The 19,043-nt window shown below is 41.2% G+C and overlaps 1 protein-coding gene across 1 annotated transcript in view; it reads right to left on the bottom strand.

Moving 5' to 3' along the window:
- The window catches only part of LOC308306664 (contactin-associated protein-like 2), a gene marked incomplete at both ends in the record, with an annotated part of 459,572 nt that overhangs the window by 182,530 nt on the left and 257,999 nt on the right, over window positions 1-19,043 (bottom strand). The window contains 2 exon segments of the mRNA XM_080751705.1: window positions 603-752; window positions 11,064-11,325. Of these exon segments, the coding sequence (XP_080607831.1) occupies window positions 603-752; window positions 11,064-11,325 (412 nt within the window).

Genomic DNA, 19,043 nt, shown 5'->3' with positions numbered 1-19,043 from the left:
AATATTACAACTTTTTCTTGAAAAACGGATGCTAAAATAAAAATAATGTTTCGAAAATATTTTATAAAAAAATAAGCTTCATACATATGTTTCTATTCAAAAATGACCACAAAAAGCGTAAAATAATGATAAAATAATCATTTTGGCCGTTATCGACACTTTGTTTACATTCTAGTCTTTTAGACTAGCATCCTTTTTTCAAGAAAAAGTTGACTATAGCTCCTTTAATATGATAGTGGAGCAAGCACTGCACAGATAGCAAGTCTTTGTACACAGTAAGGTTGCAGCCTAACTACCATGAATATTGTCGATAATACCCTTCTATTTAATCATTTTGGGGATGATGATGTTGTCATCTGCCCATTTATCAATTTTGTAAAAATAAATTGGTTGAACAGAACTCATATTTTGGGACCATCGCTCCATTGTTCACAATGGTTTGTAATGCAGGCTTGTGCAGGCTGCTACCCCAGGAAGTCATGTGATCCAAGATGGCCACGGTGTGAATATGGTCTATTTCAAGTGAGCATGCGTGAGGGGTGTGGTCTTACCTCCCAGGTGATAGGTTAATCCAGTGGTGATGGTGAGGGGTGTGGTCTTACCTCCCAGGTGATAGGTTCCTCCAGTGGTGATGGTGAGGGGTGTGGTTGCGTGGACAGCCGATGATTCGTCGCCATCGATCATCAACATGGCGAAGTTCTCCTTGGCGACCAGCCGTACCGCGTGCCATTGACCATCGTTAAGGCCTGAGCCTGCATCAGCAACACAAACACCATCACATACCGTTAGTGCCTATTGAGATTGGCAGATTTCACCCAGGTCTTTTTCATCTTGCTCACGTCACTTTGTCTGCTGACCTCACTCAGCAACGAAATAAAAATAAAATAAACAAACATTTGAATAAAACAATTCACAGGAGTCAAGCAGTGATCACCCCATGATGTGCACTGGAATGTAGTTTCAAATGCATTACATTGCAGGCGCTTTTTTAAGAGTAAAAATATATTGCATATTTATGTATTTGTGTGTTGTTTTATGTTTGAAAATGATGTTTTCAATTTTGCACTTGCAGTGTGCTGTAAATGCTTGTTAGTGTGCAGCAAATGCTTAGTTGTGTGTACTCAATGAATGGTATGTGTCATTTGAAAATATGGCTGTGTGTACCAAATTAAAAAACACCAGTTCCATTTTGTGAACACAGTTAAGAGATTTGATGGCAAAGAGTCATTTTGCGAAGGCAGTAGTGTCAGGTTTAGCATTTTGTGTGTACAGTTTTCAGTTTTGTGTGTGCAGTTTTGAGAAAGCCCGTTATTGTATTGAGAATCGTGTGTTAACAATCGTGGAAAAAACTAATTTACCAGCATTGGGTGCAGTGGCGTCAGTTCAGCAAAAGCTAGGCTATGGCAAAGATGGGAGTCCTCGTGGAAAAGAGGCATTACATTTTGTATAACACGGTTATATTGTGAAAATAGCAGATCTGCATGCTCACAACGCCTCGCAGTAGATCGGCTATTTTCACAATGTCTGAAAAAAACTTTTTTTCCCCGTTTTTTACACAGGTTTCTACAGTTTCTTGGGCTGGAATGGTTGTTCAAGTGCAACTAAACTTAGCATGTTAGTAAACGTGCCACAATTAACAATAATGCATTGCACCTGTGCAGCTGACCTGCGGAACCTGGGAATATACCATATCGTCAAGATGGGGAGAATACAAGTGTGGATAACTTTTTATTTTACCCCCTGGACCCAGGGTATGGCAGCTGCATACCCCTGCCATACCCAATTGACGCCCCTGATTGGGTGGAGGCTGTGAATGATGGTGCAAGTACAGTTCATACAGTACATACAGTTCATTCCAAGCCCTGAAGGGGAGTCAGAATCTAGCAGGATGGCAGTTGTTTGAAAGTCCCCCAGACAGTGCACAGCGTGGGGGTGAGAGATGTGGTTTAAAGCTGGCTGCAGGTGTGTGTGTGTGTGTGTGTGTGTGTGTGCGCGCGCGTGCGTGTGTGCGTGCGTGTGTGTGTGCATGTGCGTGCGTGTGTGTGCGTGTGTGTGTGAGTGTGTGTGTGTGTGCGCATGTGAGAGAGAGAGAGTGAGTGGTGGAATTGTCACATATGAGAAACATGAGGATAAATGAGTCATACGGGAGCAGCATGATCTGCTGAGCGTCTTCTCTCACCCCTTGATTTAGAGTGGGATGGAAACCTCACTCCCTGATGCGCACTCACACACACACACACACACACACACACACACACACACACACACACACACACACACACACACACACACACACACACACACACACACTATATATATATATTTACATCACTTGTGGGGACATTACATAGACTTCCATTCATCCATTATACAAGTCCTGTGGCCTTACCCTAACCTCTATCCCTAAACCTAAACCTAAACCTAACCCCTATCCCTAAACCTAACCCCTAACCCTAACCCTGACCTACTATTTTGTCCCCACACTGTCAGAGGTCCCCTGCAGGTGACTGTGTGAACATGCGTTTAGTCCCCATAAGTATAGCTAGACAAACTCACACTACAGTGCAGGAGAATTGTTTGGCTAAGAAAAGATCAGATTGCATTTCATTGCTGCCTCTCTTGTCATCCTGGAGTTCTGTTTAACAAGATGACCGACTGACCGATAAGACTACGCCCTTGATCTACTCTAGATTAAATAAAATATGCAGGCTCACAGGGTTTTGCCTCAGACTGAGAGCCTTTCTGAGGCCGCTGTGTACTTTCCAATTGATAAGAGGGTAATAACCACATAGAGACAGAGAGAGAGAGAGAGAGAGAAACAGTTCTGCTAACAGAAAACTGGTGCTTGATTTTCAAAGAGGTCGTACCTCAGAGTGAAGGCTGCTCTACTGTATTAGTCAGGGAATATTAATACAACCTGGGAATACATTCCTTACCAAACAATTTATTCACCAATGTGTTCGTAAAGGTGTCTATCTAGTAACATATCTAACAAAGATTGAAATTCAACATCCCTAGCAAAATGTTTGACAGCTAGGGTAATTCTGGGTCTCATTCACTTACTATACACTTACTATAAGGGAAAAAATTACTCCCAAACATATGCTTTAAGTAGCATGTTAGGGGTCTAACTAGGTGTTTTTTAATTATTCTGAATCCATTGCAAGCATTTGTTTTGCACAAAAAACATTCATTGGGCCCAAAACAGACACAAAAAAATGATGGTTTAGTGATGAGTCATCACTTTTCACAAGGTGTATGGGGTCCATTTTTGGCCCAAGGAATGTTTTTCGTGCAAAACAAATGCTTGCAATGGATTCAGAATAATTAGAAACATCTAGTTAGACCCCACACATCCCACTTAAAGCATATTTTTGGGAGTGATTTTTTCCCTTATAGTACAGACCCAGCTGTCAAACATTTTGTTAGGGATGTTGAATTTCAATCTTTGTTAGATATGTTACTAGACACCTTTACGAACACATTGGTGAAGAAATTGTTTGGAAAGGAATTTATTCCCAGATTTGACAGGTATTCTGCTAATTTTCCCTGACTATATGTGTTGCTATTCATTCTGTCTGTGCCTGAAGGCAAGGAAGTCTACCTGAGGAGAAACCCTTAGGGACGACGAACAACCAGGTGGGCTATTAAGGCCAGTATAGTAATGGCCCTGACATCTGGACTGCACTGCAAGAGAAGGATATGAGGCTGGAGCTGAGGGTTGGAGTTGAGAAACGCTAACACTGCATGATGTCCATGCTGTCACAAAGACAAAACGGCTGTTGTGGAGAAAGATAATGCAGGTCATGTAAATATGGATCATACTACATTAGCTACACCTCTTCTTCTGTCGTGTGTCATCATCAGATGTCCAGATCAGTAGCGTATACCAGGGCATTAACGACTTGTGATTTTTGCAAGTCGATTCGACTCAGTAAAAAGTTGAGTTGAAGTCGACTTTATCGTTTGGGTCATCACACATCACACATCACACACAACCCCCCAATTATTTTGGGGGGGGGTCCCCAGATGATTAACTTAATGTGAAACATTGTTTTCTCACTCAACTGTAAACAAACCAACATAAAGTGTAATTGTATAAAGGGTATCTGCACATTTCTAGTGCCAATTTAAGGACTTTTTAATACCTCTAAAATGGCAAATTAAACATTGTCCAAATTGTCAAATATATAGAGGCAGAAATTGTGAAAATAGCCGATCTACATGCTCACAACGCCTTGCATCGCGAGGCGTTGTGAGCATGTAGATCTACTATTTTCACAATAGAAAGTATTATTGTATTTTTCAACTTCAACTTTCGACTCTCTCAGGTGGGAGTCGACTCTTGTAATGAAGTCGACTGAGTCGACTTGTCGACTTTTTCGTTAATGCGTTAACGTATACATCCACGCCCTCGTCTCAGGTCCCACATTGAAGAGGCCGCGGCCTCCGAGGGGGGGTTTATACAGAGGACAGGCGTTGATTATGCGCGAAGCCCCACTTTTGCATGGACCCTTTGAAGCGTCCGACCCCAGTTCTCAGGTGGTTCTCAGTAGCTACACTGATTACATTGGCAGAAAATCTAAACAACCCAACGTGTCCATCATGGTCAAGTGATCTCTGTCCCTGCTGGTTTCAGGTCTTGAATTCTAGAGTGGCAACCAGTGAGAAGTAGAGAGTAGAGTAGAGAGAAAGAATAATTGTCGACCTTAAGCAACGCTACGGCAACGGCAGATGACAACGGTAACCAGAAATGATCCGCGATCGATAGATAAACCTGCTGTCGCCACAGCCGTCTCTACTACGGCAGAAGGTCCCTTCCCACGTAGCGCTTACTCCGTCTGCTGCGTGTACACATCGCCATGGGAACCAAAGCGTTCAGTGAAAGGGGTTGGAACCCGTCGCTACGGCGATTACGTCATAGCAGCCGTAGTCCGCCTGCCCTGGCGTTGCCGTCCTGAAAATCATCTAGCTTAAAGTCGCTATTGTGTGAGGGAGGGAGGGAGGGAGGGTGCGGGGGGGGGGGGGGGGGGGAGGGGGGGGGGGCAGTGCTGCATTGAGGGGATGGGAAGAGAGGAGTAGAGTGGAGTGACGGCAGGGGAGTAGAGAGTGGGAGAGGAGATGAGAGAACAGACATATAAGAGGCGATCATTGGACAGATTCACCAACACTCTTGAGCGTGTAATTACATTTACACTTCCTGATGTGGATTCCACCTGGCGTGGTTTCACCTGAGGTGTGTTTCTTTGACTATGTGAAATTCAAATATGTGATTTTTACCTTTCCTGTTGCACAAACTGATCTGAACAGCACCTGGAACGGCATTAGGAACACTCAGTGAGTCGTCGTACCTTGAAAGTGCTGGTGGCATGTCGGTGGTACCAACTCATTTTGAGGTACCACACTTTTCTATGCCTCCACCATTAAGTGGAGGCAGAGAGCAACTAAGGCCCAGACACAGGCAGTTTCAGTCAACAAATAGAAGCTGCAAAGAATAATAATTAAACAACTTTGTAGGCTACTTTAAAGTTAGTTAGGAGCTGTTTTTTTCCTTTAGGTTGAGTGAGCTATAATCTTTTAATTTCATAGATATTTTAATTAAGTTTAAAATATAACTTTCTGTCTCTTTCAGTCCCCAGTACTCAAGGAACAAAATCAAAACAATCAAATGTTTCAGTCAACAATTAGAATTTGTAATCACGTATTGGCATTTGTAAACCTGCATTTTATGAAGACTGAAGATTGCCACTTTAACCCTCTAAGGCCCACTGTTGTAATATTACAACGTTTGTATTTTATCCAAAAAAAGGTTTAAATCATTTTGATTTAGCTCCCCCTACCACCTAAACATCACCATTGGATTCTATTGTTTAGTATTACAATGTATTTAGTATTACAATTACTATTTCAAGTATTTCTATTTTTGGGCCTTAGAGGGTTAAAGATGTAAATATTAAGCCTATATTTAAATGTGGTAAAACATTGGAGCTTTAGCAATGGACCACATTTTAGTGGCTAATGCAAGAAGTGAACTCCCAACCCATGACACAAAAGTCTTCCTCTCAGCCGACTACCATCAGCCTGCTCATGAGAGTTCATTGTGTTGGCTACACTTAGTTGGCCACCTGCTACAGTGAGTTTGGGATATGGCCCAAAATGTATAGTCTATACCTGCTGCTCCTCGTTTCATCTCTCACCTGATGTCGCACACAGCTGCACATTATGCTAATGTTGTAAACATCATGTACATACACGCTATCACATATTGTTGTTGTCGAGTGGAAACCTTGTATGTCCAAAATTGTTTGTTTTATATTTTTCATTTTGAAAATGATCTAAAATAGTAAAAATCGCGGTGCGAGGCGTTGTGTGCTTGTAGATCTTGTGTGATGAAGCAGGGCCTTACGAAAAAACTTAGAAATAATGTGAAACTTGGAGATACAAGGTTTCTGCCCGACAGTGACATGTACTGTATATCTTTTGCTTCAATTACTTGTTAATTTAACCTTTTCTACATGTGAATGTGCACATATGAAGAAGATTGCCAAGCAAGCGTTGCTTTTATGAATAGGCTAGTATTCTCAACATTTAAATTAGCGAGGTAGCAATGGCACAAGCTCTACGCTACATCATTCGCTCGTAACTGGTAAAAACAAACCTAGCCCAGCCTTAACCTCCAACTTTTTTTGTTTCTGACTATATGTGTCCCAATCTCCCTGAGAGCCAGTCATTGCAATTTTTTTCATTTTCATGTTTTCATTTCATTTGAAAGCTGGGTATCATAGCTACAAAATGATATATTGGTTGTGGAGATTGACCCAACAGTTTTGAAGATATGGCTTATAGAATGATGCCATGCTGAAATAGTACTTTTGAGATATTCAAGTTTTAAATAAATTTCTAACCTGCAATGACCTGACTCCGCCACATGGGGAGCAATCTTCAATTCAATCTTCAATTCAAAGAAGCTTTATTGGCATGAGAACACAAACGTTTACACAGTGGTGGAAAAAGTACCAACATTTTATAATAAAGTAAAGTATCAATTCTGCAATGTAGAATCACTCTGTTACAAGTAAAAGTCCAGAATAAAAAATGTACTTGAGTAAAAGTACAAAAGTATTGGTATCCAAATGTACTTAAAGTACCAAAAGTAAAAGTACAAAATGTTTGAAAATAGCAGATCTACAAGCTCACAACGCGTCGCACCGCAATGCGTTGTGAGCTTGTAGATCGTCTATTTTCAAATAGCCTTGGTATAACATAGGGCTAAAGTGGTTTATGTATGTTTTAAACTTTAGTTATTGCTCTCTAAAAAGATAATGCCACAACAGCATCTCAAGCATTATTGGGCTAAATGTAAAGACGCTACGCTGCGCCAACCGTGAAGCAGTTTAACCAATTTGCTACATACGTCTACACAAACGGTCAGATTACAAAGATAAATTGCTTAGTGAAGGCTCACAGATGTCACCATAGGGTACGCTCCAGCAGAATGTCCCGTAATGATCGTATTATTTAATGAGGAGCATTTTAATCCGATCGGTCGTCGTTTCCTTAAAAAGGTATTAATGTATCTAAGTGCAGTACACCTCGCAACCGATGGGGTCGCATGGCTGAAAAACAACAGAAAATGGCATCTGATCGGATTAAAATGCAGTTTATTAAACAATACGAAAGATACGGGTAATTCTGCTTGAGCGTACCATACTGTGACATCTGTGAGACTTCAGTAAGCACGTTATCTTTGAAATATGAAGGTTTTTGTAGACGTACGTAGCAAATAGGATTAACTGCTCAACACGAGGTTGAAGTGAATTTATGACGTGCGCAACAGGGCTAACTGTGCTAAATGTAGCATAATCAGTGTTTGTGTAACTTCAGTCAGAAGGATTATCTGACCTGATAATAAAACACAATCTACAGGCTTAACCGCCTCGCGTTGTGAGCTTGTAGAAGAGAGCAACAATAGAGTTGGGTCACGTTTTATTTGTTTATAGCCTGCAGCTAGTGCTGCAGCTAGCGCTAGCTAACGCTAGCTAGCGTTAGCCGTTAGCCACTCATAGCCAGTCAACCAGAATAGTCTACTCTAAAGTCAACTTTCCGACGGCGAGTGAACGATTGCATTCCATCCATGTTTTCTTGGCTGTCAATTTATTGTCCAAAAAAACAAACACCCTGAACGTTAGAATTAGATAGTTTAGGACGACACTGATCTATTCAATGCTAAGCTAACTCAGTGACAAAGGAAGCTTCCGCACCGGAGCTTCACAGAAGACAAACGCATACGTCACAGACGCCTCCAGGCAGGAACGGATCATTTTCACCAGCGTAGAAGAAGAAACAGCGGAAGAACGGCGGAAGAATAATAAATAATAATACACAAAATCATACATTAAGTGGTTAATAATTGTTCATTTGGAACACACGTGGCATTAAATTAATGGGATAAATACTGTGGGTTGCATAGCTAAGTAATGGAGTCCCGATATTACCGCATTTGGCTACAAACGGCTAACAAAGGCTGGCTAGTTAGCATTTTAGCTAATATAAACTGGGAGGACTAACAGAATTATGTACCGATCTCTCACATTAATTTAAAAAAGTCTTATTTACATGCAGAGTTAAGCTCTGGCGTTTAAGTGAAATGTAGCCTAGATATTATGAGATGCTGTTGTGGCATTATCTTTTTAGAGAGCAAAAAAAAAAAAAAAAACATTTTGGCTGCAGGGAATAATGACAGTCCCCGAGATGACTGGCTCTCAGGGGTGCTGGGACACATATCTACTTGAGGTGGGACATTTGCGAACGAATCGAGTCTTTTGAACAGCTCTTTGAAAAGAACGATAGGATTCGGTTCACAGTAGGGAGCCGTTCCTTTCTAAATGAACAGTGGTGGGAAAAGTACTCAATTTCTTTACTTTAAGTGAAAATATCAATACTGCAATCAAGTAGAAGTTTGGAATATTAATGTATTTGAGTAAAAGTAAAAAAGTATTGGTATCTAAAATGCATTATGCAGAATGTCCTGTTTCACAGGTTTTCCAATGAGTAAAATGTAGAAAAATCATTTGAAAATAGCAGATCTACAAGCTCACAATGAGCTTGTAGATCGGCTATTTTCAAATGGCAGGTTTGTACCTATATATGTCAGAAATAAATGTATACAGTGTTGAAGTTATTTGTATTAATCAAAATCTACAAAGTAACCAGTAGAATGAGCTAGTCTTTTGAACGGCTCTTTGAAAAGAACGGATCCCAGAGATCCGGCTCACTTCAAAGAGCCATAAATCCCATCTCTAATATCTACTGCATAGTACTGTGTTCTATCCGTCTGTCAATCAACGTTATATGAGATACTTAAATGGTTTCCTGTGCAAATAAGCAGAAACGCTTACTAGGATCTCCTTTTAGTTGACCTTTTACCAGTGAACTGTACCGTCATTAAACTGGACCTTTTCCAATGCAAACTTCTAATAAAGTCGTCAATCAATCAATCAATCAATCAATCAATCAATCAATCAATCAATCACACGGGCTCACACACCCTATCCATCAGCGAGAGACACATGAAGGCATGAAAACCCCACAGTCTTAAAAACGCTTGCCACATAAGGACAGAGATATGCAGATTCATTATTTTCATCAGATTTTGTTCCAGATTTAATTCTGGTCATATATATCCCAATCATTGAGGAAGGATCTGCAACAGCCTGACTGCATGGTTCGCTATAAATGGACACAGAAACACCTATACTTTGTTGCATACAGTAGGCAGATGAGCAGCAGGAGAATAGCTGTCATTACAGAAAAAGCGGTGTGACCATTACGCACAGCTATGAATATTTATAGCATCAAGCTGAGAAACTTGGAAACCATTCTGAAAGTCACTTCTCAGCGGTGCTATTTGCCAAAATGGTGGGCATCTTGAAGCAGGCTTGAAGCAAACTGCAGACAGCAGTATAGGGAGAGATAGCAGCGAGACATCTCCTCCTACATAATGATCATGTTCTCCCCCTCATTACAAAATCATCCCGCAGGCCAGATTGGTCCCCTTTGCGGGCCACATGTGGCCCACTAGTCTCTTGTCTGAAAAATAAAGCAATGTCTAAGTAATATCCCCTCGAGTCTATTTACACAGGTGTTCATTGAAGAACAGCAAAGGAAGATGAGTCCCTTCCCCTCGTAGTTCAAGTGAAATGTCACTAAACAAAAAGACATGAGGCCTTGCTGCACATTACAACCAGAACAACCAGAATGGTTTTAAACCAACTAACTGACAAATGTTGCCATGTATCTCACACTCTGGCATAGTTTTGCGTAGCAACGTGATTTCAACATTAACACATTGGCTGCTAAAAAAAAATCAAAAAATATCCAAAAAGACGTCTGGAAACGTCTTAACATCAATTGTGGCACTCCTGCCGTTTCTACCAATAAATAATAATCAATATTAGTAATTTATCGCCAGATTAGCAAAAACACTACATTACCCATAAGCCTTAGCGGCTGTCGCTGATGACGCGCGCTGGTGATGCGCATCATGCGCCAGAGCGCTGGTAAACAGAGGCCCATTCTAGCTCCATGTTATGTGAACGGGGCCTGCCCGCAATGATAGCCTCGATCGAGCGACTCGGTTACACAATGAAATGGATTATACAATACCACGTTAACGTTATGATGCAGGACCATCACCCGAGCCGATGTATGCACGCACATCGCGCGCACACGCGCCCCGGTTATACCATTAACCCTATTATGGCATCCTATGTGTTAAAATGCTCACACGACTTGGCACTTTTTCCGCCCTAAAGGGACGAGCTGTAATTGTTGAAGTCCCACCCCCCTGTCTTCCTATTGGCTGGGCTTTAAACAGCCATAACTCCAGTTCGCAGCATGGTACCGTCTTGAAACTTGGTGTCTGGACTTAGACGGACAATATGTACGAGCTGTAATTGTTGAAGCCCCACCCCCTCTTACAAGTCTGTTTTTTTCCGCCCGCCCTGATGGTCGCTTCTCGCCCTAAGGGCGTCTTACTGGTGTATATAGTGTGTCCGTCCTACCTGATGAAATGTCTATGTGGTTGGTCTTCATCGTCTGCGTCACGTTGATGTGCACCGTGACCTTGCCGTCCTCGAGGTCGATCTCCAGCGTCCCTTCATCAAGTTTACTGAAGAGGAGGAGCCCGTCTGGGTTCCAGGTGCGGAACTGGAAGCCCACGGATACCACATTGTGATTGGCTCGTCCCGGGAGCTGCAGGAAGCTGGTGGCATTGAAGAACACGGGGAAGGAGTGGGTCTCCACACAGGAGAAGGACAGGTTACGCTGTTAGAGAGAGAGAGAGAGAGAGAGAGAGAGAGAGAGAGAGAGAGAGGGAGGGAGAGGGAGAGAGAGAGAGAGAGAGAGAGAGAGAGAGAGAGAGAGAGAGAGAGAGAATTACATTAAAAATCACACCTACCGGTAAGTGAGCGTCACTATTTATGAGTTAATTTTATCAAGCGTCCCCCTAGCCAATCACCCAGCGCGTCCTGCGAAGCTTGGCCAATGGGACCCTGGGCGTACAATAAACTTTGAGCCATTTGTGCCCAGATGTAGGCCATATCTAGGCCAGATGTAGGCCACGCTTCAGTTCACTGAAGCCCCGGATATGTTCTAACATGTTTTTCCCATCGGTTAATTTTGACCAGACGAAGACAGAGGTTGAAGCTATAGCTCCTGTTCCAGGAGCACTGCTCAGAAACACATGAAACAGGACAATGTAAACTAGCAACAAAAGAAATGCTCCTTTCCTTACCTTACCACACAATGCTAAACAACCGATGACAAATGGTCGGAAAGCAAATTGTAAGGTGCCATAAATATCCACTAAATTCAGCACACCGTAGAGGGGGATGGGGCCTTGGAGGAGGGGAGTTACATAAAGGAGAGTGAACTTAAGAGAGATATTGGGCAGTTTTCATTCCTGTTAGTGGTGTCTAGTTTCATTTTCGTTCAACAGGGGGTCCTCAGAGTTACTACAGGGGGTCCTCCAAATCTTTGTGTGATAGAAACTTTTTTTCTCCTGTTTTAACCACCCTAATGTCCAAAAAGGTAGATTGGATATTTTCAAAGAGCTCTGGTGTAGAGGGGAAAAAGAGCAGACTGAAAGGTCAAGTTTATTAAGCATTGGCGGTTAAAGTGGTTAAATATCTGGAAACACACTGATGATTATGCTGTCAAACAATGAAACTATATGGAAACTATGAAAAAGGTTGTGGGGGTCCCTGCTTCATCTCTCTCTCAACTAAGGGGTCCTTGGCCTGAAAACGTTGAAGACCCCATGTTATACTGTATCTATTGTTGTGTTTTTCACATTGGCAGCGACAAAAGATACAAAGCGAGGAGGCATATTGTTCGCTGCATGCATCGCTGTTTAAATGTTGATCAACGTTGTTGACGTCAGCATGCGTCCGATGATTGAGAAAAATATAGAGGAAAATATTAAGCCTGGGATAAAAAAAAGAACATAAAACTGGCTTAAATAATTTGTCCCCAACACCCCCACCACCCTCCCATTTAATGCAAGAATCGTGTGTGAAGACTTAGAAACAATTCTGAAAGTCACTCTTCAGCTGTGCTATTTGGTGGGCATCTTGACGCAGTCTTGAAGCAAACTGCAGAGAGCAGTAGGGAGAGATAGCAGCGAGACATCTCCTCCTACATAATGAAAATTGGCCCCCCTCATTACAAAATCATCCCGCAGGCCAGATTGGCACAAAATATTTTCAGATGGCGGTCTGCGGCGAAATGCATATTCATTTTGGGGTCCTTGACATGAAAATGTCAAGGACATTAACAGGAAGCCCAAATGAGCAACTAATATTTACCAGCAACTTTACAGAAAATCAAGCCCAGAGGCGCTTATAATAATTTAGTCAGGAACACTCACGTCACAGTAGATTTAACCATGTATTGGAACAAATGGAATACAGTTAAACTTGACGTTAAAGGGCTCCGCGTTCGGAGATGTTCCCTGAATGTTGTAATGTACACGCATGCTTGCTAAGCAAAATCAGGGAACTTAAAGCAAAACCCCCATAGGGATTAGGGCATTCACCAAATATTTGAATATTTGAATATTCGACGTTGTTCACCGAAGTCGAATATTCGCTTATTTTTATTTTTTCATTGTTTTCTCTTTAAAAAACATATAGTTTCTAAAGCTTGGCTAGATAGGAAGTCATAAGAATGAGTTGTCAATGCCCCTGGTGGATGAATTAGTTAATGCTCTATACCAGGGGTTCTATACCGTGACCCCCAAAATAAACATATTTGAACTGTGGACCCCCACCCTGACAAGCACTTGGAATTGTAGGTATTACATTTAATGTGACTCGGTTCCGCAGATAAATATTGTGAAAATAGCAGATCTACATACTGTTGCGAGGCGTTGTGAGCATGTAGATCTTCTATGTCACAATGTTCGCCTCTTGCTTATTTAATATTTGACGGTTTGGCCAGTCCTGTCGAATATTCGACTATTCGAATACTTTGAGGTCGAATAATTCAAATACTAAAAATCACTATTCGTGAATGCCCTAATAGGGATACAATAGTAGTACAATAGCAATACACTGACATATTAGCTTGGATCAGCAGACATAACATTGCAAGTATTTGAGCCCATGCCAAACTCGAGGCTGGGGTGGAGGAGGTAGCTAAGCAGCAGCAGATCCGGAGCTTCGGATCAAAGACGAGCAGAGCTATAGTGAATGCAAGCCGTATTTAAAGGAGCCTCCCTTACTGAGCGAGAGCTCTGATTGGATTAGACAGCGTGATGATCAGCAGAGCTGTGAATGAGGAGTAAGAAAGGATCTGACCGACAGCCGATTACAGCTGAGGCGGGCGAGACTCACTGGTCCTGTATAAACTAACGCTATGCTTCATGTGGTCTTGGCTACATCGATTGTTGTGTTTGGAGGAGGAAATGGCGTCAGAGTTGGACCGTGAATTCTAAATGTAAGAAGACTCTTGACTAGAGCAGGGGTTCCCAAACTTTTTTGGCTCAGGGCACCCCTATGAATAGTTTTTTTAATCCGAGGCACCCCTACATTATAATTTTCACCCCCAGCACCTTATATTTATAGCAAATTGTGGTTGTCGGGTGTCCAAAACCGTTCGTTTTGTATTTATCATCTATAAAATGTACTAAACTAGTGAAAACAGCTTGTAGATCGGCTGTTTTCACTAGTTTTGTGCGACAGTCTTGTATGATGAAGCAGGGCTTTGCTTTACCAAAAGACGTACACATTTGAACATGGAGATACAAGGTTTCTGCCCGGCTGTGGCGATATTTTAGTGATTATGTTGCGAGGAAAACGTTGAGATAATAGCCATTTTGGTACGAACTGACTGAAAATAACTTTGTTCTTCAAAGTTTAAAATTATACTAAATACATGTTTAATTGTCCAAATAAATTCCAAATAATATCAAATTATCTCGCGGCACCCCTGGACTGCCGTCGCGGCACCCCAGGGTGCCCCGTCACCCACTTTGAAAACCCCTGGACTAGAGGATACTGTATGATAACAAAAAGGAGGAGAGAAGATAAATCACGTTCATCAAGTCCTTGAGAAGAAAGGTTTGTGTTTGGAATACAATCTGAGACTAGAACAAAAGGGGTCTTCAGAGATCCACACAGAGTCGGCAGGTTTATAGCAGGAAATGTTGGGAGGGTAAGTACTTTACTTATCCTCCCGACTGTGGACTGGGCATTATTGACTGTACTGTAGGACACAACAACAAATGGAAGAACGCTTGACTAGGAGCAAAGCCAAGGAAGAGGGATGTTGTTAGTGGTGTGCCAGAGGGGGAGCAAGAGAAAACAACAAATCAATTTGTTTGACGTTGTAAGAGGAGTAGGAGTAAGGGTTTATTTGAAAATTGAAGATATAAGTCTGAAGAAGCCCGACTAAGGTGTTTTCACTGTCAAGAATACAAGCATGATGTGGCAGCAGAATAGAGAAAAATGCAGACGTGGGAGGTATGGAAAGGCACACTTCTGGGGAAATTGTGAAGGAGAGCAGGAACAGCCAAAGGGAATCATTACACAGGAGCAACGCAATATCATAAAAGTATAGAAATACTGTTACTACGAAACAAGGCTTGCATGGAACAACATGTACTGTACTGTATGGGCACAAAGATCTACCCTTTGGCTGCTCCTCATTGGCTAAGGGCCCTCCCTTTTCGTACTGTCGGTCATTCTTTTTAGGAGAATAACCTTGGTCTATAACGTTTTGATATAACATACTGATATAACACAGTGGTTCTCAACCTGTGGGTCGGTACCCCCAGGGGGTCCCCAAATTATTTTGGGGGGTCCCCCAGACGACAAATTAAACATTGGCCAAATGGAAAATTAGCAGAATACCTGTCAAACCTGGGAATAAATTCCTTACCAAACAATGTCTTCACCAATGTGTTCATAAAGGTGTCTAGTAATTATCTAACAAAGATTGAAATTCAACATCCCTAGGAGAATCTTTGACAGCTGGGGTAATTCTGGGTCTCATTCACTTACTATACACTATACTATAAGGGAAAAAATTACTCCCAAAAAAGATGCTTTAAGTGGGATGTGAGGGGTCTAACTAGGTGTTTTTCATTATTCTGAATCCATTGCTGCGACACCGGAAATGCCGCTCGCCTTCTGCGCAATGCACGATGGGACGTTGTTGGACGTTGTTGGATAATTATGTTTGCTCCATGTGTGCGTGTGTACAGCATTCAAACAGTAATAATTCTCTCCTTTTCCAACTGTGTTTTGTCAATGAAAGGAAGCACACTAGCACAGGGAGTTTTCACTCAGCCATTAATTAACTAATCTATAATATTAACATCAAAACAAAAGCCTAACCCTAACCCCAGGGACAAAGGATCAATGTATGCTATTCGGACCCCCCCCCCCCCCCCCGCCCCCCCCATCGTTTGATAATGACGTCAGTTGAAGTCGACTTCAACTCAACTTTGTACTGAGTCGAGTCGACTTGCAAAAATCACAAGTCATTAATGCCCTAGTCTGAGGGGTGGGCGGGTGGGTGGGTGGGGATTTATATGTTCTTTGTGGTTTGTTATTTGCATAAAGGAAAAATATTAATAAAAAGACTGTTAAGGTCAGGTGGGGAGAATTCTGGAGTTAAATCATCCCACAGTTTTGTAATGCTGTGCTTTTAATGAGAAGAGTCCAGGCATTTAATGTACCGGTATGCTGCTTCTGGTTGTAAACACAACGTGCTTCACAGCAGCTGCAGTGATTTATTTCTTTTATGAGCTGCAGACGGTGAAATGCCAGGTGGAATGTCAACGGAGAACATGAAAGCGGTGAGACTGTGTTGCGAGAGAACAGCAGGGGTTCAGGGGTTCAACGTACGATAATGGTAACCAGTATGTTGACCAGTTCTTATTACTGTGTGTGTGTGTGTGTGTGTGTGTGTGTGTGTGTGTGTGTGTGTGTGTGTGTGTGTGTGTGTGTGTGTGTGTGTGTGTGTGTGTGTGTGTGTGTGTAGTCACAGATGTGTCTTAGACTTAGTGTATTTGTGTGCAAAGGTCTTTACACACCGGGGAGTGATGAATAAAAGAAAATGCTAAATACTCACCGGCTAATATATTCATTGTGTCCATGAACCAGTGATTTCATTTAAATGACTTAATCTTTTTTTTTTTCTTTTAGGTAGGCCCATACGCCCAGGCATGTTTGCGCTCGTATCACCATCTATGCTCCCAGCTGCACTGAGGGAGCGAATGCTAACTATTATTACTAACTAATAAAAACAATAATCTTATGTATTTACTAACATAACATACATACATACATACATACATACATACATACATACATACATACATACATACATACATACATACATACCGGTAGGCCTGCATACATACATACATACATACATACATACGTGGGTCAGTGACGTGACGCCCCAAAAAATGTGTTTTTAAAAAAACTTTAAATTGCAGGCATAAAAGTTATTTACTTTTGTTCTACTCACTCTCAACCTTATGGAAATACATTTTGTTTTTAGATATTTTATTGGAATCAGACTTTATTCAGCAGTTTGTTGTACTTGTGCCTAAAATCGTCATATGGTGTGACATGAAAATAATTGTTCATAAAATGAAAATGGTGTACATCTTTCTTAAGTTACTCACTTTATCAAAGTCCTTTATCATAACTAACCAGTGATCCACTATAGTTTTTTGAAAATTAATTATATCTGTATATTTTTTTCATAATCGACACTGTGTGAGGCCCATGTTCATGATCTTACAACATATTTTAAATGTATTCTGTCAAAACTTTCTCTAAAATTACACAAATATTTGTGACTCTTCCTGATAATATTCTCTATGTAATCCATAAACATTTTTTTGGTTTAATCATTAATAAAGGTATGATTTTTCACTATTTGGAATGTCACACCAAATGATTTAGTGTCACACCGTATGATCATATCTTCATGTGTCAAAGCAAACTGTGTTTTAACCTACCTATTAGTGAGTACTGAACTTTACTGATTGATTAAACAATTACCCAGGATAACATGGCCTTAATATTTCTGAACAGGATATTATTGTAGGGCTTTAACATGGGATAAGAAAGAATTGTAGTAGTAGATGGATGATGAGGATGTGCACAGGAATGCTACGCACACCTAAGTCTTCTGCCGGCCCACGGCAGAAGGATCCTAAAGAGACAATAAGGCGCATAGCCACACTTGGAGCCAAGGCAACATTTTATTAACACCAATTAGTGGAAACAGAACTCAGCATTCAGGTAAATTGCTTTTTTCCGAAGTCTCCTGAACTTGAACACAGCATTTTGTGTTGAACAAATGTAATTAGGAATCATGACATTACACCACATCTCCACTAGCTAAAGAGTGCTGGGTTGCGCAACTCCGAAAATAGCTGATCTACAAGCTCTCGCAGCACAACGTGTTGAGAGCTTGTAGATCAGCTATTTTCGCTAGTTTTGTCTCGGGTCCTACCTTAACACTGTCCACTGTCCAGTCCAGTGAGTGAAAGTACAAAAGTATTAGATCAGATTAGATTATACATTTAGACTGTATTGTACATCAGCCAGTCGTATTTGGTGAGGGTAGCAAACCGGCTGCCTTGTTGCGGTTCTGCTATGCCACAGACAACCTCCTGCTCTTCGTAGAAAATGCAGTCTCGCCCCTTTGGCTCCTCTCTCCTTGCTGGGTCATTGTTTAGTTTCTCCCTGTACTTTCTCGTTCTCTCAGCACTTGTCATTTTCCAGCTGAAAAAAGAAAATGGAATGTATAGTTTAAGACAAAGAGAAAATATTGTTTAGATTGAAACAATATGTTAAGGTTTCTGTGAAGGGGTTTCTGCTCTGTCTGATGAATTTGAAGTATCACTGAATGAAGCTAAATTACATTTTATGTAAAAATGTTTAAAACAAATGTTTAAATGTACAAAAGAAACATGGAACTTTGTTATTTATTGTTATATCTGTAGTTAAATACAGTATAAATCATATGGTGTGACAATCAAGTCATATGGCGTGACAAGCAGACATGTCACACCATTATGATTAAGTGTCACACCATATTACGTTTTCTGCATTTAGGTTTACCTTGAGGCTACTATGTACACATTAGCATGCTAACAGCATGCTAGCTATAACAAAGCAACCTAGATCTACATGGAAATATGACCAAAACTTCAAATAACTTAAGCTTTTTTTAATGAAAAGGTGTCACACCAACAGACATCCAAAGTGGTGAGTTTGTCAAAGTTTCAACAAGATGGCATTTCATGAAAATGTTAAAATCATAACTCACCTCAGACACCTGTCTTGCAGTTGTGCTGGGAGTGCTGAATAGCCTTACAGAAGAAGGACCTCTCTAGCCAATAGGTGTCCAAATAATTGCCTGTTTAATTTGTCCAAACTAGTGTCACACCAAATGATTTTGGTTTGGGGGACAAAATGTTTTTGATCAGAAATGACTGAAAACATTATGCTTTG

Source organism: Nannobrachium achirus (genome assembly GCF_963921795.1).
Source record: "Nannobrachium achirus genome assembly, chromosome: 21".
Lineage (NCBI taxonomy): Eukaryota > Metazoa > Chordata > Actinopteri > Myctophiformes > Myctophidae > Nannobrachium > Nannobrachium achirus.
Note: the sequence above shows the minus strand (reverse complement) of the source record. Positions and strands in the feature narration are given on the sequence as shown.